Source organism: Rhinolophus sinicus, chromosome 8, assembly GCF_057876585.1.
Source record: "Rhinolophus sinicus isolate RSI-liver-muscle chromosome 8, RSI-T2T, whole genome shotgun sequence".
In the NCBI taxonomy this organism is placed as follows: domain Eukaryota; kingdom Metazoa; phylum Chordata; class Mammalia; order Chiroptera; family Rhinolophidae; genus Rhinolophus; species Rhinolophus sinicus.
The window spans coordinates 5,314,494-5,339,151 of NC_142508.1; the positions used below are offsets into that span (position 1 = coordinate 5,314,494).

General features: G+C 41.0%; 1 protein-coding gene across 1 annotated transcript in view; it reads right to left on the minus strand.

Moving 5' to 3' along the window:
* Nucleotides 1–24,658, minus strand: part of CNTNAP2 (contactin associated protein 2) — a 1,494,727-nt gene that overhangs the window by 496,490 nt on the left and 973,579 nt on the right. Inside the window, exon 12 of the mRNA XM_088799852.1 lies at nucleotides 17,856–17,975. Coding sequence (XP_088655978.1) covers nucleotides 17,856–17,975 — 120 coding nt within the window. The remainder of the gene's footprint in view (nucleotides 1–17,855; nucleotides 17,976–24,658) is intronic.

Here is a 24,658-nt window from a genome sequence, read left to right on the forward strand (position 1 = left end):
CAGACTGCATCTAGTGCCAGGGAAATGAATGAGGTAAGACATAGGGAACCTCGGCTTTCTGAGTCTTTAAAGGAAACTGAGGTCAATGAAATCCTGTAAGACTCTCGCAGTCAGACATGGTGTATCCAACTACATCACCGCTTCCTGTCCTTGCTACTTTCTCCTCAGAGACTGCAACTTCTGAGGACCGTGTCAGGACCCGTAACAAGGCCAAAAGGTGAAAGCACCTCCGGCACTGTTCAGGTAGAGTGCTGCGTGCCCAGATGACCAAACGCTGGCTGTATCCAGAAAAACATCTTGAGGTATGGGACAGGGCTGTACGTTATCACGGGGAGGGAACAAGATGGAGAATGAAGAATGCTTCTGGGCACATCGGTTGCTTCCATCGAATGCATTATTTCCAATGAGATGATGGACATGAATAGGGAATATATCAAGCCACCGGACGTCTTTAAATGTCGCTGTAAAAATCCCGAAACTCTGTCAATTTGTAAGTGTGAGTTACATACCGGACAGAGCAACCTTTATATCCAGACCTGTGTAACAGTTCCAAAATGATGCTTCCTTAGAGATTGAAAACTAAAGCGTAACAATACAATTGCATGCATAGATGGGTGAATCACTTGAATGCTAAAGTTAACAGATGGTAAATACAGATCAGGGTTACTAAATCTAGACATGAGACAAAGTTAAGAAGGGAATATATAAAAAGTTTACTGACTGGAGCTGTTAGAAGAGAGTAACTGATGCATTAAGAATACAGAACATTTATAGGAATATTTATAATCTGTTTCTTTAAAGAGATTCTTGTCAAACTTCTTTCAGATCCTCCCTCCCTCCTTATCTTAGTTCCCTGAAACAATCTGGGTATTTCCACATTCCACCATCACTCTGGATTTTGACACTAAATAGAAGGTGAGAGCAGATGGAGGTTGTGGGTTTTGCTTTTTTCTCACCTCCCTGGTCTCTCTCTCTCTCTCTCTCTCTCTCTCTCTCTCTCTCTCTCTCTCTCTCTCTCTCTCTCTCTCCTAGCAATTCTTGCTAAGTGTGTACCCCTGAGAAGCTGTTGCACCTTTAGAACGAGAAACATTCATAAAGCATATTCATAGCAGCGCTGTGCACAGCAGGAAAACCCTCCGACAATCCAAAAGCCTACAAGGTGAGAGTGAAAAATATGCTGGGGTACAAGAGACACACATAACCACATGGGTAGACCTGAGTAATACACTATTAGTTATATACAGCAGGGTATAGTGGTCACTAACTTTTGAAAAACTAAGAATATATGCCTTGTAAGGACTAAATCCACATGCAAGAAAACTACAGAAAGGACATCAAGAAAATGCAGGATTTAGGTTGACCGATACCTCTTCGTGGGGAGAGAGGGAGTGGAATGAAAGGGACCCTAAGCTTAATATATTATTGCCAGTGTCCTAGCTCTTTCAGGGGGATGATGGGTTCACAGGCTCTTGCTATATTATTATTAAATGAGGGTCGATTAGTTAGTGAAGAACAATGAGAGTATCACACAAACCAAGGATTAGAATTAATTGAATTCTGTGCATGTGAGGGCCACTGGGGGAGGAGGGTAGAAATTCCACCAAACCTAAATTCTCGTCTTAGCACTTATATGAACCAGTTGAGTGATTTTTTTCAGATTTTTGTTTCTTAAACAAAATACAGAGTAAGGACTTGATCATTTATCTGGAGTTGTTCAATTCTAAAGTCTGTGGTGCTATGGAATAAGGAAGTAGTAAGAATTGTTTTCAATTCATGGTACAAGCAAATGTTAAACAGAAATAAATGGATCATTTAAAATATGAGGTTTTGGTATCCAACCATTCACGTAGGGCTTCGAAAGCCAGTTACCCTCTCCATGAAGTAATCAACCAGCCCCCGGATAATGCAGGGTGGGACTCCTGATTTAATTGCTAGTTGTGGCATCCTTTTTGTAGCCCCTACAGGTATGGAAGGTTTCAAATAAGGTAATGAACCAGGAAAAATGTCCCAAACATGAATAAGTGATGAGGCCCCTGTCGACAGGCCAGCTGCTTGCCAGCACTTGTCACAAGGGTCTGTGAATTATTGATGCCACAGCAGCTCCCAGAGACGCGAGTTGCCCGAAGAGGCTCAGAGGGTCTCTTCCAGCACTGGGCTGTCTCAGCTGTGCGTCCATTATAGGCTGGTGCTATGATGTGAGGGAAAGAACATAATAGCACATTCGATTAGCCAGGTTGTAATTACTGTATCGATACAGAGATGGAAGTAATTTACAGATTGATTTTCTTGGGTAGCTAAGAATGAAAACTTAGGACAATAGCTCTTCTTATACACTTAAATATTCAAATCTTTGGGGGTAGCGTAGCTGAGAGGGTTGAGGAACAGGCACTTCTATTGATAGATTCCAGAACATCTGCTTACGTACGCTGTAGCTCTTGTTTGGCACTGTCTCCTCATAAAGGGCCTCTAGGTGTTTGTTCGAGATTACCCCAGTGGTCTGTTTAGAGCTGATTCCTGGGAAGAGACTCCTGACCCAAGGTGGGTCAAGTTGATCGTCTCCCCTGGAAAACTGGGATTGGTTTTGGGAAACAACATCAAGTCTCTGTTGAGTAGTTAGATTTCTAAGTCCTAATCCTGGGTCTGGCGATAGCTCTAGTGTTTTGTAAGTACTGTGGAGTCTTTACAAGCATCCCCCCTTTCCTTTAGGTAGTGTAATTAACTTTCTTAGACTAAGGAGCCTCTAAACGTATCTAGCGCCTGCTTCTCTTTCTCTTCAAAATTAAATCTGATCAGGCATCTACATCAGACTTAATTTTGAGAAGCTGAACAATAACGAATGTCAACTACAATTTTATATATATATACACACACATATATAGTTATAAGAAGCGGAGTCCAGCATTAGGAATAGAGACAGTGGAAATGTAATGGCTGTATGCGATGTCAGAGGGGTAGTAGATGGGGGGAGGGGGTTATCACTGTGTGAGGGATACAAATGATAAAGGTCTATTACATTGTTTTGTACACCTGAAACTAATAAAAAAAATTAAGTCTGAGATGCTACGAAGTAATTCTACAATTTATAAAACAGTCTCATGTTTTGATTCAGAAATAGCTCTGAGTAATACATTATTTCCCCATTAATATTACAGTACACTTAGGGTTGGATGGGAGCTTAAATTTGATCTAGTTCAATCATCTCATTTTATAAATAAGAAAACAGAGACCCAGGGAGGAAAACCAATCTGTGGGTCGTCTCACAATTATTCAGAAAGCAGACAAACATAGTTTGAGACTTCTTGCTCCTGATATGTGTACATCTTCAAATAATACTGTTTTCTGCTCTAATGCTGCTGTGAAAGAAATACAAAATAGAAATGTAAGATAATTACAAACAATGCTATGGTGTTCAATTATATTGAGTTCTCTACCAGGAGGCTCCAAATGAAATACTGCTATGAGTCTTACTTGTCTTTAAAAGGATGTCATTTCTTTAGGAGAGAAGAGGGCCGTGAAGAATGGACGGGCAGGATTTTGCCAGGTATCGATAAATCTTTACAGCTGCTTTTAGATGAATGATTCTTCAACAGAATACATCCAACTCAGTAAGTCTGGCTTTCGGCTGCAGTCTATGTTAGAGCGGAGTTTAGGTAATTTGGAAGGTTACACAAAGTCCAAACTTCATCGAGTAAAAAAAAATGAAGCGGAGAAATTTAAAACTTGCTGAAATGGAGGCATAAGCAGCCCAGCAGAAACCAGGACTGGAACTTCTCATGTCTCCATCACGGGCCTGTGGATCCAGCTGATGAGGTGTGCACAGAGGAAGGCTCACCAACGTGACGCTGGCGAAAGCTCATGTAAACTCCTGACATAAAGAAGTGAAATCATCACTAGTCCTGTCCTATGAGCTCTAAGTGTGAGTCCTGTCCCAATACCACTTCTGAGTTGAGAAGATTCGATGAATGTTTTAATCCTAGCGCTAACTCTCGTGTTGGTCCTTCATACTACAAATAAAGCAGAAAGCGAATGTTTAATGAAGATGTGGCTGTGATCCAGACACTCAGTGGGCTTGGGTCGTCCCGAGGGACTGGACCAGCCAGTTGTCAGCCCCATTCCCGGCCTTTTCTCACTACTTTCCTGGGGATTCGTCCGTTCAAATTCCTTTGGGTGCCTAATGTTGCCAGTGCCTATTCTAATCACCAGAAAAGTACCAATTAAAGTACTTCACACTGAAGTGTCACTGGATTTTAAAAGAGAATGTCTGGAAAAGGTGATGGTGAACACAACAGCTTGGCTTTCTATGGGTGTAATTTTAGAGTCTATGTTGCCTGGATGGGAAAAGTGTATTTCTACCACTTGGGCCATGGTTGCCCATATGGTACCTTTGTGTGAATTAGAAGAAGGTGCCCTTTTCTCTGGGGATGCAGACATGAGCCAGAGCATGTAGCTTCTGAGGGCAGCATGAACCGATTTCAGCCCTGATGGGTGATCCTTGGGCGGGGAACAGCCCGCACAGCTGTATGACCAGCCCAAGCTCCACACGTGTGCGTGGGTATTTCTGTGATGCTTCTGCCTCATTCGTTACCCTACCCCATCTCCCCCTTTTTCTTTCCTTCTCTCTCTATATTCTTTTAGAGGAGTAAAAGAAGAATTTCATAGAAAATAATTAAAGATAAATTGGTCAATTATTTCAAACTTATTATGGGCAGGAGATTATAAATAGCATAGTTTGGCCTCAGATTATCTCTGTTCATTACCTATACCTTGTAGAAATGGCAGGTTTTTATGTTTATATATTTATAATATATAAAAATGTACAAAATATAATATATAAATTACATATTTTATAAATAATTTACTTATATATAACTTTGGTGAGTGATTTTATATGCATATGGAAACACACACATATATACACACACACACACACACACACAAAGTGTATCTATGTCTATAAAAACATTGGCGATAGAGGATTTCTTAAAAAGAGGGCTCCTCTACTGTCAACAGAATTTTTTTTTCAGGTGTACAGTTCTGTATTACATCACCTATAAATCACATTGTGTGTTCACCACCCAGAGTCAAGCTACTGGGACCTAATACGTAAATTTTGATGTGGGGCCACATGCAAAGACACTACGTCACAACTGCTGCTTGGCCAACAGACATGGGACGATGCTATTAACAGTGAGATGCATTCTGACTTTAGAGATGTTCAAGTTGTGAGAAAAAACGTGCCTCTGAGAATCAATGAACCATCGCTTTCCTTGAAACTTTGACAATAAATATGACAGTTCACATTTCAGAAAGTTGTCTTACAGGGCATCTCCCCTTAGTGAATATGTGAGTACTCAGGGGAGTCACTGAAGAGGACCCTAAAATGTGAACATGTGAGGAATAAAATTCCTCTCCATGAGTTAAACTTCAAAATTGACACATGGATCAGAGTGGGAAAATGTAAACTAACCTTAGGAGATGGGTTGATTTGCAGGTCTGGAAGAATGATCTTTAATGTTTGATGTCATTTATACGTAAAGATAGAAATGGCCAGAGATGGTATTTATTCAACCTTGGAAGCTTGGGAAAAAGGAAGATTTTTAGAAGCTGTTGGTGATTGTCAAGAAACTATCCAGCGGAGAGAGAAGTTTAGTCAACAGACTAAAGTAGTAAAATAATGCAACAAACAGGCATAGCCTGATGTCATCAATTCGTGTGATTTATGTAATTCCTTTTGTACTGATTCCAAGCCCCCAAATTACCTGATTATGTAGGAGTGCCAATAGGGAGAGAGAGAGCAAGGATTACGTGAACTTTGAGTATTGGGTTTCTGGATAATTATTTCTCATTATAAACTAAATTAATTGTCTCTTTAGTTTTATATATCAATCTACTGAGTTTTAGCCTAATGGGTTATTCTCCTGGGGTGTCACCACCTCTTATCCTTCCACAATGAAGCTGTCTAGACAATAATAATTTCTCTCATGTAATGAATATCACATGATGAGACTTTTTGGGATCTGCTGGTTAGAGTTTCCAGGAATGCACAAACATATTTTTCTCCCAGCATACCACATTTTTTTTTGGGGAAAAAAAAGGGTAGGATGTCGCTATAGTGATTGAGTAGGCTATGGGGATTACAGTCAGCACTTAAATGGATGTAAAATTGTCTTGCGTGGAGAAGTCTAGATTAATACTAATATCATTGGCTAGAGTTACTTTTGTTTGTGTGGCAGAGTTAGGGTCAGATAAGGTTTAGTTCAGAAAGAATGGGAGTAGATTGAGTCATATTCTACATGGAAAAATGTACAAAGAAGCTGACACAATGAGAGAAGCTAGAAATGAGGGAAATTATAAGCTATTTTGTTTTTCTTCTTTTCTGTTGTGATAATTACTACAGATAAGCTTGCATTCCTAAATCTCTAGAGAGAATGCATTTCTCATTGTAATATTCTCCAGAGTGTGCCGTAGCGACTAGGTGTTTAGTGACACTTGTTTTGTATTTTTCAAGGTACTATAGTTTCCTATTTACATATTACCATATAAAAAAACCATTTTCATATGTTATCACTTAATTCCATACTTCCAAATGACACTATGGGTTAGATTCGAAATACCCAGAGTTTGGGGCCTCAGCCAACCTTCAAATCTCTCTCTTAAGTTCTTCCTGAGTCTATATGGCATGAAAATGGCATACTTTGTCAGATTTAGATTTGTTGAAACATAGATTACATTTTAGTGAAGTGAACCCACACAGTACAATCGATAACCAACTTAATGCAATCTCTCAATGTCACTGGCAATAAAGACGCGCGATTTACCAGGGCCACTGGAAAGTTGCTCAGGATGAAGCGCTGAGGCCACACAGCTGAGGGACAGCACCACCATTCTCATTGTCACAGCTGGCTGTCAATCATATGTATTCCTTTGTTTGGAACTAGAAGCTACTATAAAAATCTGGGAAAGAACCCTGTCTATTAGCAAAGAATTTCAATAAACTTCCAAGTTTTTAATAAGCTACAAAATTATGTATATCTCATTCACGCCTATAGTTTTTATGTAAATAGCTTTTTGTAAACTGTCTTATAGACTCATCCCTAGGTGATAAGTTGTTTAAAGAGTCATGTAGCTGTTTGGAAAATATTAAATAAAACCTGTGTGTGTCTCAGTCCACATGTCTTTAAAACTGGAACATGAATACCTCTTAGGGTTATTGTGAAGAGTAAATTAAACACTATAAATGAAAGCATCTATCATATTACCTCTTACAGAGAGTCAATAAGAAATAAAAAGGGAAACATTCATGGATATTAAAAATTTGAATATTTCAACAAGTTAAAAAAATATGTGCTTCTATGGTATTATATTTGGGGATTAAAAATAAACAAAAGGTTTCTAGGTTAGGATGGTGAGTAAACACTGGTATCTCACTTTTTCCCTCCTAAAAACTCCACTAGAGTATATACTATACATACACATATACACATTGTATATAATTTTTTAAAAAACCAGGACACTGTTGAGAGTAAAGGGGAGAGCTATTAATAATTATATAAGGGCAAGAGTAGAAAAATGGAACTATACTGGGAATATCAGGACATGTCCCTGTAACTGAAAAGTCAATGAGACCCTCTCATTCTTAATAGTAAACACATGGCTAATAATTATTAGGAATCTGAGGAAAGTTGAGGAGCTCAGAGATCAGAAGAGAAAAAAAAGAACAGAAAAATGAACAGAATAAAGGAATTTACAGAAAAAAAAGAAGGGGGAAAAGATGCATTATCCTTGCGATACAAGAAGAGATATTGCATGCATGAATGTTATTAAAAGGGAAATTTTTAGGAACATAAAAGAGCTTTTAAAACCATGATGAAATGACATTCTAGAAAGAGAGAACAGAAAAATCAGAAGAGACCACATCACACACAATCATAAAACGAAATTTAAGGAGTTGCCAGGGTGAAAGTGAGTGCCCAGCAAATGGACAGGAAGAGACACACTCTAAGACACGTCCTCATGGAATTTCGGAATACCTGGGGCAAAAAGAAAGTGCTTCTAACGTCTAGAGACAAGGGTAGGTCATATTAAAGGATCAACGAGCTACCAGAGTATGTGCTACACCCGAAGGAGAGAGGAAAACAAGAAGGAGAGAGACGTGGGATCTCGAAGCATGAATTCTAACACAGGGGGAGATGGGAAATTCTTGGATAAACACTGGTGTAGTGAAGGGTGGTTTTGTGACGATGGCATGCCCCTGATATACAGAGCGAACAGTCTGGACAAAGAGCGATGCAAAACATCAGCCAGATGCCCACTATTATTTTACAGCCTTTTAAACATTGAAAGCAGACTGTGTCAGACTGTATTGTGCAGTTGGCTTGTCTCAACCATGTGCTGAGAAGCTCCCGGCTCTCGCCTCCAGGTCTGCAGATGGGTCAGTGAAAGTTTTCATTACATCTCAAAAGCCTGCTGCCTTGTCTGAGTCTTGCAACCTACAGGTACAGCAAGTGAGCTTCGAAGCAGAAGGGGCAAATACGGTTCCACTGAAGACAGGATACACAGATGTATATGAAAGCAAAAAAGGAGTGATAACAGTAACGATGGGGATGAGATAACAAGTTCGTGCCTAGTCTCACTTTTTAACGATTTTTTTCTCTCAAAAACATGAGTACAAACAGGACATGACATTACTACTTACGTGAAGGGAGCTCAGCCCTGACAAAGTCCACTGTGTACAAATGGCAATAAAGAGATTTTTGACACCTTCATCCACAGGTACGTCTTTCCCCAAAGTTATTTTCTCGTTCTTCCCAAATGAGACAAATTCTATCATGGGACAGTCATTTCTCTAGGGCACTGATGACCTTTTAGGGCTTCTAGTTTCAGTCAGTCCCTGGTAATATGACTCCAAGACTTGCCAGTTTAGGGAACATGTAGAATTGGTGCAGTTTATTACTTAATTTTCTTTGTTGCATCGATTAGCGCAAGACACAAAATAAAATGAGACATTAGTTGCTGAATGAGATTCTCCCAACAAAATTGCCAGGGAGGGACATTGATTTACTCGGGAGGCATGAAGGATGCCCCACAACACTGCACAACGTGGGGTTTGGAGAGACAGCAACACAGGTATACTGACTTTCCTTTTAGCCAGAAGCGAGGAATTCCTAGTAAGTGTGAGATTATTCCTGTGGTTTTTGGTTTTGATTACACAGTGATGAGCTGATCTTAATTGGCTTTTCCAAGATGGTTTTATTCCCCCTTCCTGCCTGACAGACAGAGGAGTTTCAGGCCCCAAGTGTCAGAGGGAACCAAACAACAGTCCCTGGCAGGGACAACGTGAAGCCATTCTCGCTCCTGAGCAGGGAACTCGGGCAGCAAAGGTGTTGCTTTGAAAGCGCCAAAAGGCAGTGTTTAGAATACTGTTTGGGTGGGTGTGTGAAAGCATTTGAAGGTGGGGCTGTGTCGTGTGGGGACCATTTCGGGGGCTCCCCAGGTGGCTCTGAGGTGCTGAGAGATCTCAGGTGGCTTTGCCTTGACTTCACTGCCTTCCGGGGCCCTGCCCCTCAAGTCCCTGTTTCACTGCACCTTTTAGTGTTTCCGGCTCCTTTTCTTAACTTAAAGTTTGAAAACCATTTGAGATAACAATTGGAGTATTAGCCTATCACTGACTGGCACACAATGAAGCGATGGAAAAGAAAGCCCGGCAGGTAGACGCAGGCCGTGGATACAAACTCACATCCAGATGGGAGACTGGGCGAGTGGCAATCGGCTTCCAAGAAGAGCTCTTTCTGGGCTGCGTCTGGTCCGTGAGGTACTTCCTCGATTTTTCAATTGAAGCTGTATGAACAGGATTGAACTCAAAGATTTACACTGATTGTGAGGCCCTGAAATAACTGAGCACGCGAAGCGGGAGCTGCTGAGCGGTTACAGAGGCTTGTAACAAAGACAGCTTGTGAGAGGTCGACGGAGAGGAGGCGAGGTGACAGTAAGAGACGGAGCAGAGAGCGGTTCTCTGCGTAGGTTAACTACAGAGGAGGTAAACTAGGTCAGGAGACAGAAAGACGAGCGAGAATGCCTTTGATGAGAACAAATAAAAATGAGCGGAAGGAATAAAAGGGAAGCCGGTGAGTTGAAGACATCAGAGGGATTGTTCACGACACAGAGGGACACGAAGGGGTCAGAAGGCAGTGGTGCCCGACTGACTTGTGAATGTTAATTAGCCCTGTGAGAGGAGAGCTGGGGGGTGTCCTCATTTCTAGCTCATTTCCCTTCCAAACAGGGAAGAATGAAGCACCCGGAATAATCAAAATAAATATCACAGGTGATACCCAATGCAATTCCTCTAAATCTTGTTAATCTCAAAGCAGATTTTGTTAGATTGGGTTTAAGATTCTGCACTGAGAAAGTAACTAGATATTGGGGACAGAATTTAAATTAACCTAAAAGTCGGGCACAAATCCTAAAGGATGATTAACCCAGGTACACAGGAAACACACAGGTTGTCCTATGAAGCCTTCAGGAAATTAAATTAGAGAAAATACTTGCGGTTAAATTAATAGCTAAAATGGATAATAACTGCCTCATGGTTTACATAGTGATTTGATTTAAAATGTGTTCTCTGATTAAAAACCCCAAGGCATTAGTTGGACAATTAACAAGCAAATAGTTTATAGCGAAAATGTTGTCCAAATCACAGATAATGAATTCACGTTGTGTAAGGAAGTTTGAGGATCATAAAAAGATATGAGTAGCACATGCCCTTTTTAGGAATCATATTACAAGCCATACTACAGAATCCAAAGTGACAGGTACTGTTTGTATACACAGGTGGCCATGCAGAGGTACATACACGTGCCTGTGTGCACACACACACACCTACACACTTGCATGTATGCACATACACATACAGTACCATGCATACACTAACTCTGAAGCCTGTCTAAGAAGTTAATCTCCATAACTTACTAGGTATGTAAACTAAGACTTAATTTCTCTGAGCGTTAGTTTCTTCATCCAAAAAAAAAATGGGAACAAGAGTGACGGTACGTACTCTGTGGGGTTACTGTGATTTGCCAGATGAGTTAATGTGTAGAATCTACTTAGACCAGTGCCTGGGGGTCGGGCCTGTACCCCAGGCGCACAAGTGCCTGGCATTTAGTTTGCCCTCAATAATACATGTAGCTAAAAGGATTAGGTATGACTTCTGTATCACACATTTCCTACATGTCAGTAATTCTTATCGCTAGCTGGCAAGCAATTGTTACTTTTGCCCAGCTCCATCTTTAAAACTTCCCAAAATAAACAATATGTGAATATCTGTAAGGGAAATAATAACAAAGCTTAATATTTTACAAACTAAATGTGATGCTGTTACTCGAAAGGTAAAAATAAACGTAGGTGGAATGAGGAATCATTTACAGAGACCCCCAGGTAGGTGAAGTGAGCAGAAGAGAAAGGTGGCCCCCAAGACTTGTGCGCCTGGGGTACAGGCCCGACCCCCACTCCTTGAATGTGGATGAGCCATCACTCCGGGGATAAGGTTAGCCCATATGGCAAAGGTGAAGCGATCTGGCAGATGTAAGTAAGGTTCCCAATCAGCTGACTGGAGTCAATCAAACAGGTAATCATCCTGGGTGGGCATGCCCCCATCAGGTGAGCCCTTCAAAGAGAGTCTGGAGGTCAGAGATCCACTCACTGCCACGCTGTGAGAGAGTCCTGGCCAGGACCTGGAAGCTGCCTCTAGGAACAGGGACCAGCTAACAGCCCACAATAAAACGGAACTGTCAGTCTTCAAACCGCAAGGAACTGAACTCTGTCAGCTATGGAAGGATGATGGAAAAGGGTCCCAAGCATCAGATGAAAGCACAGCCCTGCTAGCCCCTTCATTTCAGCCTGTGAGACCATGAGCAGTCGAGCAGTTCACCTGTGCCAGACGCCTGACCCTCGGACACTGGGAGGTAAGAAATCAGTGTTATGGAAAGCCGCAAAGAAAATGAAGACAACAGGGAAAGAACTGCTTTGCTTTGCTGGGGGCAGTGGGGGAGGAGTGGGAAACTTAGGTCCATGACACCCTCCAATTGAACCCAAGGGCACCCCCCCCCCCCAGTGACCCATTTTGCCGGCCCGCACTGCAGCGCTGAGACTTCTGAGAAGCATAATAATAAATAAAATGACATTACTGAGTACAAGTAATAAGGGACTTGAGTTCCACGCTCCCATAAATATTAGATTAAAAAGGCATGAACAGCTTTTACCATTACAGAGGATAATAGAATTTGATCAGCTAAATCCCAGGGCTTTATACAGCACAGATTATGTAAACAAGCTTAATGGCTTTTTGATAAAACTACAAAACTCGTGCTAGAAAGAATGCGGGAGGTGTCCCTGATTTGGATTTTAAACCTCACACACTACAGCATAGATGCTTACTTAAATTTTTAAAAATTAAATATGAACGCAAAGAGAGTTATAAAGAACGTGAATTAGACAACAGGGTATTAAGAAAACCATTGTTTTTGATTTAGGGATACGCAGTTAAGTTTCCAAGGATAATAGCCAGATCTAGCTTCATCTACTGTTTTATTAATCACTGGGCAGAAAGAACTACATGAAGCTTTAAATATATAAGTTCAAGGTTTCTAGGAGGAGACGCTGGTAAATAGAAAAAAGAAGCTGAAATGTTAGAAAAATGTACAATTAAACGAGGTAGATATTAGACATATATGATAGTATACATTCATTAAAAGTATACTGGGAGTGTGAAAATAAATGTATACACATAACTTGTGGTCATCTTTTGTTATCGGTATATACTGAGCATAACAATTTTCATTCAGTTTTTTCCTTTCTTAAAATGTGGATACACTTTTTGGGCACCTTCTGTATACGTATAATACTAAATTTTCAGGGAGATGACAAAAATGGAGAAGGAAGGAGAGGCTAGCAAAGATCGCATTTTAAAATGTGCCCTCAGATCTGAAAAAGGAAGCCGGGCTCAGACTTGCACAGAATGATGAATTCTTCGACAAAGGATTCAGTGCATATTTCCTCTCCTCAATGTCAAGTGCACAGCCCATGAAGTGCTCTGTCATTTGGGGTGCCCCCTAAATTCCCAGTACTGCGGCTCGGAACTATAGTTAAAAGAATTGCGTAGCAGAGGAACTGCCTTATGAAAAAAATGAGGAGTGCCAATTTACGTCAAACTCGGCCAAGACATGAGTAAATCCAAGCTTCTTGGAGGCAAGAGGATTTCGCCTCTCAATTGTTTGACTGTGAGTAGTGATATTTTTCTTTCATGTTCCATGGTAATAATTTTTTCCTTTTTTATTTTACTTTATTTTTTTTTTTTTTTTATGGAAGGCAGCATAGAGATCAACTCGTTCCAATTCCTACACCTCAAGGAAACTGAGACTAAGAGACAGATTGACGTCTGGAAGGTCTGCAGGGGGTTCGGACAGTATCTGCCCACAGCACAACTCTGCCAGGCTGAATCCCAGGCCCTGAAGGCAACAGAGAGTCCTGGCCTTTTCTAATCTGTCCCTGCTCTCCTGCGTCTCATCTCATGGGGTTCTGCATGGCATTTCAACTCCTATCTCACCAACAACAGTCTGGCTGACTCCAGTTTCTAAAGACCCATCAAACCCCCTCCTCTCCTTATCTGAGGGCCACCACCTTAAATCTCAGTTTCACCTCCTGGGCTTTCTTTCTTGTCTCCCTTACATCTGGGTCTCCTTTGGAGAGTCCTATTCCCTCCTGCCCGAGCCATGCTTTAAAATTACAATATCGTCAACTGCGTGCTGTCCCGAGTATCCAGTTTCAACTGCTTTTCATTCAATATGAAGCACTTTATAAATTGATCCGTTTTTCTCTCCGTTTCTGGGCCTCATAACACCCACTTGTTCTTGAAGGCTCAGCTCATGGGAAGATTTTGCTGGTCCCTGGGTTCAGGTTAGCTGCCCATTCCATGGGTCCCCAGAGTTGTCTGAGCAGGTCCTTGGTGGTTCATCGTTTCTGGCCGTGCCACATCCCCTACATCCCGCCTGCTGTGACTTGTCTAACTTTCGGGACCCTGCCTCACATTACATATGTTTGCACTGACTCAGAGTCACTCTTCATCCCCCAAACCTTTTTATCATCCTCTAGGACCCAAGAAGTCACTTCAGCTTCTAAACGGGTGACCCATTCTTCCCCCAAATGCTGTCAGATGCTTTCCTCCACTTCCTCTCAGTGACATTCTCCTACACACTTACAGACCCTGTCATCACCAAACACCTGATCTCTGTTGAGTTCCTATGAGCTCCTTCTTCAGGTGTCTTTCCCCTGTTTCCATCATCCACTAAGTGATGTTATCATTTCTCATGTCTTTATATGCTAACAATTAGCACATTTATATTGCTAACCCAAACATCTTTCTGGGGGCTTATCCAACTACAAACTCTGCATCCCGATTTGGATGGCATATGGTGCCTCATAATCAACGAGGACAAAACTGAATTCTTGAAATTCCTCTAAATCTGTTCTTCCCTTAATTTCCCACATCTCCCAGATGGCACTGAGATCCACCTAGTTATTCAATCCAGATATTCGGGATGCAGTCTTGGTAACTGTCCTTCATCACGCTTATCTAAACTGCCACCAATCCTGAGGATGCCACCTTCAAAACAGACCAAAAATCCATCTCTTTCTTATCATTTAGACAGTTTCCACCTGGTCCACGGAAGTTTACCTCCTCCCTGGCCTCTTACAGTCGCTTCAGAACTGGTCCCAGCACTTTCCCTGCTGTTGTTTATAGCACCCCACGTGGTAGTTTCATTCAGGACCTTCTCACTCCCCAGCTTTAAAGCTCTCCATCGATTCCCACCCCCGGCACCGAACAATAATTGAAAAAATGAAAACCAAACCTTGGTGCTTCACTGTCACCATTGCTGCCTGTGCTGCTCTGGCCCTCGCCTCTCTCCCCACTTCATTTTAAGACCCTCCTTAGGCTCATTATGGTCCAGAAATTCGGGCTTCAGGTCCTTGCAAGAAAACGATCTCTTTCATGCCTTGGGTGTTAACCTGTAGGCCGCATTTCCCATCCTTGCCTTTTTGAGTGCCTTGTCTCTTTTTATGTTAATCCTTTATATTTTGGCTAAAATACTGTTGCCTTAGTGAGGCCTTTCCTAAATCCTCTATCCAAAATCAATTGCTCCTCACAATTCCATTATTTTTCTTTATAGAAAAATTACTTACGTGTTTTCTCTTTAATGCTTGTCACTACTATTGTGATCATTGGGAAGGCATTTATCATATCCATTTATTCTCACATGGCACAGTCCCTGGCACATAGTGAATGTATAAATGAAAAGACCCTACAAAAAGGACCCCAGAGGTATACTTGAATACTCTATTCTTCTTAATTTCTACCCAAATTTATATCAGATATTAGCTGCCAGTGAGGTCCCCTTTCTTAAAATTTTCCCTACGTCTATAAAGTGACAGACACATGCTCCTGCACTAAGAGACTGATCACAGCCAAGACATTGCTTCTTCCCTAGAGAGGATGTCTGGCTTCCATTTTTGAAATATGTAACGTATGCAATAGTGACAAACACCCCATCAGATTTGGGTCAGGGTCACTGGGAAATGGAATAGCTCTGTTCGTTCACAGAAATGCCATAAAATAAAGTGCGTGTACAATGTCTCGTGACACAGAGTGACACAGCAAGACGTCACAGACCCACTCATGCTGGCATGCCCTCCTCTGCTTCAACATATATCTCTTGGAAATGGAAGAGCCCACGTCAAGCTGTGTGGTGCTATGCTCTGCTTATGATGCCCAGTTCATGATCTTTCCAGAGAAGGAAGGGTTAATGAGTGGCAAGGGGCCAAAGAGTGCCTGCTGACCTCCAAGGGTCCCTGACGCTCTGATGTTCATAACTCTCCTGAGTGACAGAAGAAACATATTCTCACTGTAGGGACTTGTCGTATATTCTCACTGTTCAGACCGTGCCTAGAGTTTGGGTTAAACTATGGTCATACTCATGAAGGGAGGAAGGGAGGAGGAGATCCGTGTTTCTGAGTGAAGCTTTCAATATACAGAATGGTAACCTCTCCCGAAAGTAAACCAGCCATTCATTTGATGTGTTCCTCACATAAAGGTTGCATTCATTATGGTTTTGTTGTGTTTTCTAATTCTCCTTTGAAATGCATACAGGAAAATAACTAAAACCAAAATCAAGATTCTTATAGGTTAAATCGAGCTCTCATAGATTATACTTTACTTCAAGTAAGACTAAACTGAAAGTGAACAAGACTAAACTGAAAGTGAGTACACTGTCAACTCCAACAACCGGTGAACTCTTAGATCAAGCTTTCTGGTAAGTGAATGCCTTCTCGGGGGCACACTCAGAGTTCTTGGCTTGCAAGGAAATTTTTGAGGCGACAGCTGCCATTGTACCATTTTCGCTGTACACTTTCCATCCTCTACTCATGCGTTCATCATTCTCCCTCCCGTCCTGTGCCACGCCTGGCTTCCGGCTGCTACTGGCAATTCCCCACAGGGGTCTGCTTGCCTCTAGCATGGTGTAGGGTTCTCAGTTCTCGTTGCACAACCCCAGTCCCACTTCACACCTACTCAGTTTTCACGGGTAGACCCAACCAGTTTGTAGGGAAAAGCAAAAAACAAAACCAAAAAATCTCCATAAATGGTTCTGAAGTATATCCCGATTAAAAACCATTGGCCTCAAACATAGCTGAATTTGAATCTTGTCTGAATGACATAAGCAAATTATTAACTCAATAATCCTTAAAAAAATAATAATTACCCTACTCTTGGTAACCTTTAAAGTTTACTGTGTGCCAGATAACATGCTACGAACCAGATGCAGACTCTTATTTCATTCATATAATAATGCTACGAGGTAGGTATTATTATGAACCTATTTTATAGACAAACATACAGAGGCTTATTGAGTTTAATAAAGTTAATAAAGTGCCCAAGATTATACACAGGGTGATTCATGGAGCCAGGATACAAACCCCCATTCTGAGTGAAGGATTTATCAGGGGACCTGACACATGGCACAGTCTGTGAGTCACCATCACCCACAGGATCATATAATCACTGTCCTTCTCATCAGATTCCTCAGGACCTCACAGCAACGGCTGACCTTCTCCTGCAGCCACTAAACAGTGCCGGCCTCATACTGTCCTCCGGGATTCTGGAGGGTAAGATGTTACCGAGCGTCTGATGGAAAATGTGCTCCCCTGAGAGTTCTATATCCTGCACAGAGCTATGGAGTTTACAAGAACCCACAGTCTCATCCCACGGTCCTGGAATTCAGTAGGGAATGAAGAGACACCAGGTTCTCTTCCCAAGTAGAAAACCTTAGATAATTTTCATGAAGGCTGCAGGGAAGTTTTGCTATTGTTAGAGGGGATTTCAGCAGCCAGAAGGGGTTCGTTCTATAACTAAGAGGAACAGGGGAAGGTCTTGGGTGGTCTGCGAGCTTCCTCTAACAGTATGGACAATTGAGTGATGCTACCCTTCTCCCATCTCGGCTACTCATGGAAGAGGCTTTGTGAGCCCTTTCTTTCTGTGGACTTCAACCTTGCTGTATCACTTTCTGGGCTTTTCCCTACATGTTGATTTTTCTTTTTTTAATTGTTGTAGTCAGAAGGCAGACTTTTCTAAAAAGTACCATTTTGGAAGGTATCATTGCTTACAAAATGCATTTCACCATTCACCTAATAATATTAAGCTTATTGCATGTTGTGATAAAAATACAGCACAGAAGACACAAACTTCAGTGGTACCACTTATTTTCTACACACAGAAGAGCAATGCTCATGAGACATAAATACGCTATAGTTACCTGTCATGTTGCAGTAAACTTTCAGAGGCCCCAGCGGTCCGCTGCCATCAGGATCTATCCAGTAGTAATTGGACGTCTGGCCGAGGTGTTTGTAGGCTTCACAGGAAGGCTCATAGATAGCTGGAACAAAATATCTTATATGAGCACAGCACAAATAAATGGCTCCCCAGATAAATGCTCCAGCAACATATCAAACACTGGCAAACTGCTATTGAGAAGTGTGTCCTCTATGCTAGAATGAGCATTCTTTTTCTCTGTGTTTAAATTCATGATTTGGTTATTACTCTGTAAGCATTTCTGATGTGTAACAAACAAAGAGCAAGTTCCTGCTATGACTTTATAGCTGGGAAAAAGTCTAAAACAATCAATATATTGTAAATAACTATAATGTCTGTTGCATTGGGGCTCATGATCATTGAAAAAATATTTAATCTATAGTTCATAGATGTCATCTTCTTACTGTAAGAGATGTTATTTTGAAAGCCCATGAATATTGACTGCTTTGTTGGGCTATCAACTAAGAGACCAGAGAAAATCGCTCTCTGTCTCTCTGTTAGTTTTTGTCTGTCTCTCTGTGTCTGACACACTGACACACACACACTCACACACACACACACACCTTTTTGCATAGATAGTATAAATTTCCCTCAAATATCATGGAATTTCTAATCTTCCTTTATTTCAGAAGGAAAGAAAGAAAGGTCCCTGCTTCGTTTTATTTGTTATAAGTGCTTTAACTATGCCAAATCTAGTGTGTGTAGAAAGCTGGCATCAATGTAATTAAATTATAGGTTCTTTTTCATTGTTTTTCCTTTTGTTTCCATGCTCTTGACACCTTTTCTTCTCACAGAGACTACACCTGTTTTCAGCGATACTAAATGGACATTTACATGTCTGCTTTGTAGTTAGAACTCTAAAATATTGTGCAAGCTTTGTTTAAACAGCTCTACACTGACACGTACGATGAATGTGAAAGATCTCTTTACAAAACTAAGAACTATTTCTGGTAAGAATCTCTCTGATACAGGTATATGTAGTGGAGTCTTTTAGTAAAGTGCACTTGAGTTTACATGCCGAGGATCTATTGCTTGTTAAATTATGAAGCAGGAGGTCTGACTGGGACCTCCTTTTCTACCTTCCTCTTCCAGGTTCTCCGTGCCGCCATTTGGCTTTCCACGGTTTCCTCTCTCTGAAGATGCTTGACCTTAAATGGTATTTCATTTCGACAACAACACTAGCCTAACACAATTCTAAAATCTTTGATTTATTTAATGCTTCTTTCCTCCCTCCCTTCCTTTCTTGTGCAAATAGTGCCTGAGTACCTATGGAGTGTTGAGCAGTGGAGTAAGCAACACAAATACAACTGTGAACCGCATATATAAAAAGTGAAGCTGAAGCACTACCTCCTAACTAATTTTCTTTCTTTCCTTTTTTTACAATTAAAGTCTATTGGGGTGACAATGGTTAGTAAAGTTACATAGGTTTCAAGTGTACAATTGTGTAATAATACATTGTCTAGATATCACATTGTGCGTATGAGGCCAACAGTACCCTGAAACCAAAACCCGGTAAAGATAACACAAAAAAAGTAAACTACAGACCAATATCTCTGATGAATACAGATGCAAAAATCCTAAATACTAGCAAATTGAATACAACGATACATTATAAAGATTATACATCACGATCAAGTGGGGTTCATTCCAGGGGCACAAGGATGGTTCACTATACGCAAATCAATCAATGTGATACATCACATAAACAAAACAAAGGATAAAAATCATATGATAATTCAATAGATGCAGAAAAAGCATTTGACAAGATACAACATCCATTTATGATTAAAGCACTTAATAAAATGGGTATAGAAAGAAAGTACCTCAACATAATGATGGCCACATATGACAAACCCTCAGCTAATATCATTCTTAATGGTGAAAATCTGAAAGCTTTTCCTCTACAATCAGGAAGAAGATACTGATATGTCCTGTCACTATTGTTATTCAACATAGTGTTGGAAGTCCTCGCCAGAGCAATCAGGCAAGAGAAAGAAATAAGAGGCACCCAAACTAGGAATAAAGAAGTTAAATTGTCACTTTTTGCAGGTGACATGATTCTTTGTATAGAAAACCCTAAAGACTCCACCATAAAACTATTAGGAAACAATAAACAGACACAGTAAAGTTGCAGGATACAAAATCAATGTCCAAAAATCCATTGTGTTCCTATATACTAACAATGCAATTTCAGAAAAAGAAATAAAAAGAAACAAAAACAAAAACCAATTCCTTTTGCAATTGCAACAAAAGGAATAAAATACCAAGGAATAAACTTAAAGGATGTGAAGGACCTATACCTTGAAAATTGTAAAATATTATAAAAAGAAATTGAAGAAGACACAAAGAAATGGGAAGATATTCCCTGTTCATGGATCAGAAGAAAGGGATTAGAAAGTACAAATTAGTAGCCACAATATTGCCATGGGAATATGAAAGACAATTTGGGGAATATAATCAATAATGTTGTAAAGATTTTGTAGGGTGTCAGATGGGTACATGTCTTATTAGGGAGACCACTTCAGGGATGATGTAGATGCCTGATCACTGCAGTGTACACCTGAAGCTGAATAATATTGAATGTCAACTATGATTCCATATATACATATAGTCATGGGATGTGGAGTACAGCACAGAGAATAGAGTCAATGGAATTGTACGATGTCAGAGGGGTAGGAGGTGGGGGGTAGGGAGTTATCACTTTCTGAGGGATGTAAATGTCTAACTATTACATTGTCTTGTACACCTGAAACTAATAAAAAAAAGAATCAACAGAGTTAAAATGGCCATATTACTCAAAGCAATATATAGATTTAATGCAATCCCCATCAAAATCCCAATGGCATTTTTTAAAGAAATAGAACAAAAAAATCATCAGATTGTATGGAACCACAAAAGACCCCAAATAGCCAAAGCAATCCTAAGAAAAAAAGAACAAGTCTGGAGGTATCATACGCCCTGATTTCAATTTATACTACAAAGCGACAATCAAAGCAGCATGGTATTGGCAGAAAAATAGACACACAGACAAATGGAAAAGGACTGAGAACCCAGAAATAAACTCACATATATATAGGCAGATAATTTTTGATGAAGGAGCCAAAAACATACAATGGAGAAAAGAAAGCCTCTTTAATAAATGGTGCTGGGAATATTGGAAAGCCATGCACAAAATGAAACTAGACTGCTGTTACCACGTACCAAAATCAACTCAAAATGGACCAAAGACCTGAACATAAGACCTGAAACAATAAATTGCATAGAAGAAAGCATATGTACTAAACTTATGAACCTTGGGTGCAGAGAGGATTTTATTAATTTGACCTCACAGGCAAAGGGAGGAAAAGCAAAAATAAATGAAGGGGACTGTATCAAACTAGAAAGCTTCTACACAGCAAAAGAAACCATCAACAAAACAACCGGAGGCTACGAGAAGCTGGTAGGAAAGGAGGGAACAGATTCTCCCTCACCGCCCTCAGAAGGACCAACCTCACAGATACCTTGATTTCTGACATCTAGCCTCAAAACCGTAAGGAAATACATTTCTGTTGTCACCCTGTTTGTGGTACTTGGTACAGCAACCCTGGGAAACTAACAGACACACAGCTGCCAACTCGCTGGGCCACGCTGTCCTTAGCTCCCTCTGAGCTTTCCCAGCAGTCTTACGGGCCGTGTGGGGGAGGGCTCTCTGCCATGCTGTGCTCCTTGATTTTTAAGAGAGAAAGACCTTTCTGATAAAATAGTTCCTTTTGGCCGCTTATGCACACGGTCTGACGAGGAGAGCTCTGAACAGTAGAAAGTAACAGCTCTCTGAGCTTTGCTGATGCTGTGAGATGACAAAGGCTCCCCTCGCCCACCTGTTCCCACTTGTCAGGCTTTGAGGGAGGAAATGACACGGAGGGTACAAACATCCTTCAGTACCTGGTGAAGCTTTTGGTTCACACAAGTAGCCAAGGCTGAAATGTGTTAGAAAATTAATTGCAAGTCAAAAATGAACTCATACGTAAAGGTTATCTTTGGAACTTTTACATAATCTTTTCCTGACTACACAGAAAAATTCACTTCTAATACTTCGATATAAAATTGGAAACAAACATACAATAACTTTATAGATCATTTGCTAATAAATGCTGCAACATCGCATTTGGATATCAATAGTTTCTTGGTCTCTTATATTGGAGGTGACTGCGTACTTACTACAGACTTGCTGTAGGGACCAGGTGACAAGATGCTAAAAGGGAGACTGTTTCCTGGAGACTCTACCCTTAATTAATAAAGAAGCCTTTTCATGGCAAATGTGGATGTACCAGAAAGAGCAAAATAGTGGTTCTCAGCTCTTGCAAAGGGCCTGGGGTACATCCAGTTAGTGGTATTGAAAATATGATGGTCTCTGGGACCCTCTTTATTCTTATCCCTCCTAATGACTAAGCTATCTTCTGCCCTTAATCCATCTTTAAAAGACGAGTCTCCACTGGAAAGAGATCTTTCTTATCTGAAACTATGAAACTGACTTTCTGATCTTTCAGGCCTTGGTGCTCTTGGTGGGAGAAACCAGTTTTCTCAGAATCTCAGTATCCCTGTCGAGGTAACGACTGAGGTACAGCCGATAGAAACTGAGAGGCAGCAGTGACCTGGAGACCTTCCCCTGTGAAAGCTCCCTAATTCTTGGAACGTGCAATTATTTTTAATTAGCGCCATATAAGCTTGATAATAACTAAGTCCTCATTAACACTTGAATATTAACCTCCTATGTTCCCTGTCTCTTTGGATAATATTATTTTTAGGCTTGAGTGAACGCCCTGAGTAAACTACATTATTTCCCCGAGGACCTATTGTCTCATTATTGGCACACAGCAAGTGATGGTGGTAAACAGAGTGTGGGTTTCAAAACAGATATTCTGCATGCTACTGTTCTGTCATGATCGCTCCATGAATGTAATTGCCATATGAGATGTCATTTATTATCGAATGGGGTCTCTCACCTGTTCAAGTCTCAAAGGAAAAGGGTGATTTAGAAGAAAAAGAAGTTTTGATTTCCCATTAAAAAATAAAATAACAGCTTGTAGTTCTCTTACTTGAGAAATCCTTCAACTTTTTTTGTTTTTTGATATCAAGAATAAAATCTATATTTAATATTTCATTTCTACTCTCTCTCCTCCCCATTCCCAGCCCAACTCTGCCTTTGTTTGGCCCTTCTTTCCCAAGTCCCATCAGTCTTTATACTGGCTCCGTGGCTCTACTTTACTCTGGAATCCACACTTGCAAAGCCAGCCACAAAATTACAACTTCTTGTCTCCATGTCACCGTGACTGCCATATTGCTTGATGATGGCAACATTCACTCTTGGTATTCTTTGAACTTCCCTCCACAGAACATGAAATTGTTCTGCATTCAATGACTCAATCTGGACAAGCGGTCCTTGTATAGTCTTCATAATTACTGTCAGCTTATAGAAGACTACGAGGAGGGAAGAAAACCTTTGTAAAACCAAATGGGCATACAAACACACGCCTGAGCTCAGCAACCCTAGGTATTTATGACTTGCTCAGGTCCTACAGAGGTTGCCTGTGTTGTCTCTTGCTCTATCTACTTAATGCCTCATTGCCTTGTCTAACCTTCTCACTTTCACTCTGTGTTTCATTAATTCAAGAATAAGAACATTGACTCAAGATGTGTCAGAGCCTATCTTCTCCCCATTCAGTATAACGCTGAACTAAACAGGCCCTTTTTCCTTTCCTATTGCAAATTAATTTATTTATTAATATCGACAGATGTGATAGTCGATCTAATGCTATGCTTTCTACTAGAAATTAAAAAAACAAAATGAATGAAACATAGATTCAGGCTCCGCAGAGTTTGCTATCTAATACATGGGGGCAGACATGTTGAAAGTTATGTCTACTTGTCTAAGTGTTATAAAAGAGATACAAACAGAGCACTAGGAGACTTTGGATAAGGGATGAGTTAAGTTGGCTTAGGACAGTCTGGAAAGGCTTCATTTGTGAACTCGCTTCGAGCTGAGTTTCCAAGGATGGACAGGAGTTTGGCAGGAGGAGGAGAGGAACACCCTTCCTTATCTCTCCTTCTCAAAGCCAGTCCTTAGCGATTTAAGATCATTCTCTTCATGTTCCTTCTCTCTTTGCCCATGGCTCCAACTTCTCTGTCTGTGAATCTGCACTGATCTCCTCTATTCCGTGTGATGAGAGAAAAGAAGGAAGTATACATGCTGCCCTCTAGTCTTAAGCCTACCTGGGGATCTTCTTTACCACTTAACACTTTAACCTCCTCACGCCAGAAAGTTACTGCTTCTGCCTCACTTTATGGAATGCCACTGGTCTATACTGCCTTCTACTATGTGCTCGTTCTCTGGGATTTTAGGAGACGTGGTCACTGTGGGCCATCCTCTCGCTGAACTCATGTGGCTTTGGCTTCTGTGTCCCGCCATTGTCTGCCTGCTCCCACCTCTCTGGCCACTCCTCTCCTGTGTCCTGCTCGGGCAACTTCTAGGCCTGGTCTGTAGAGGCACCTGTTCTCTGTGGCTTGTCCTCAGTGCTCTGTCTCTGCCATCTGCACTCGTCGAAGACGGTTTACCAAGGAGAAGGCAGAGCCAGAGTTGGAACACAGGAATTCTGGCTAGAGTCCTCGCCCTTAAATTAGGCTGAACTGTTTGTATTAATCACATCATGGAAACAGGCGTATTTGGTTCTTATCATTGAAGGGCAGTGTGCAGAAGAGTGAGGGGGTCTG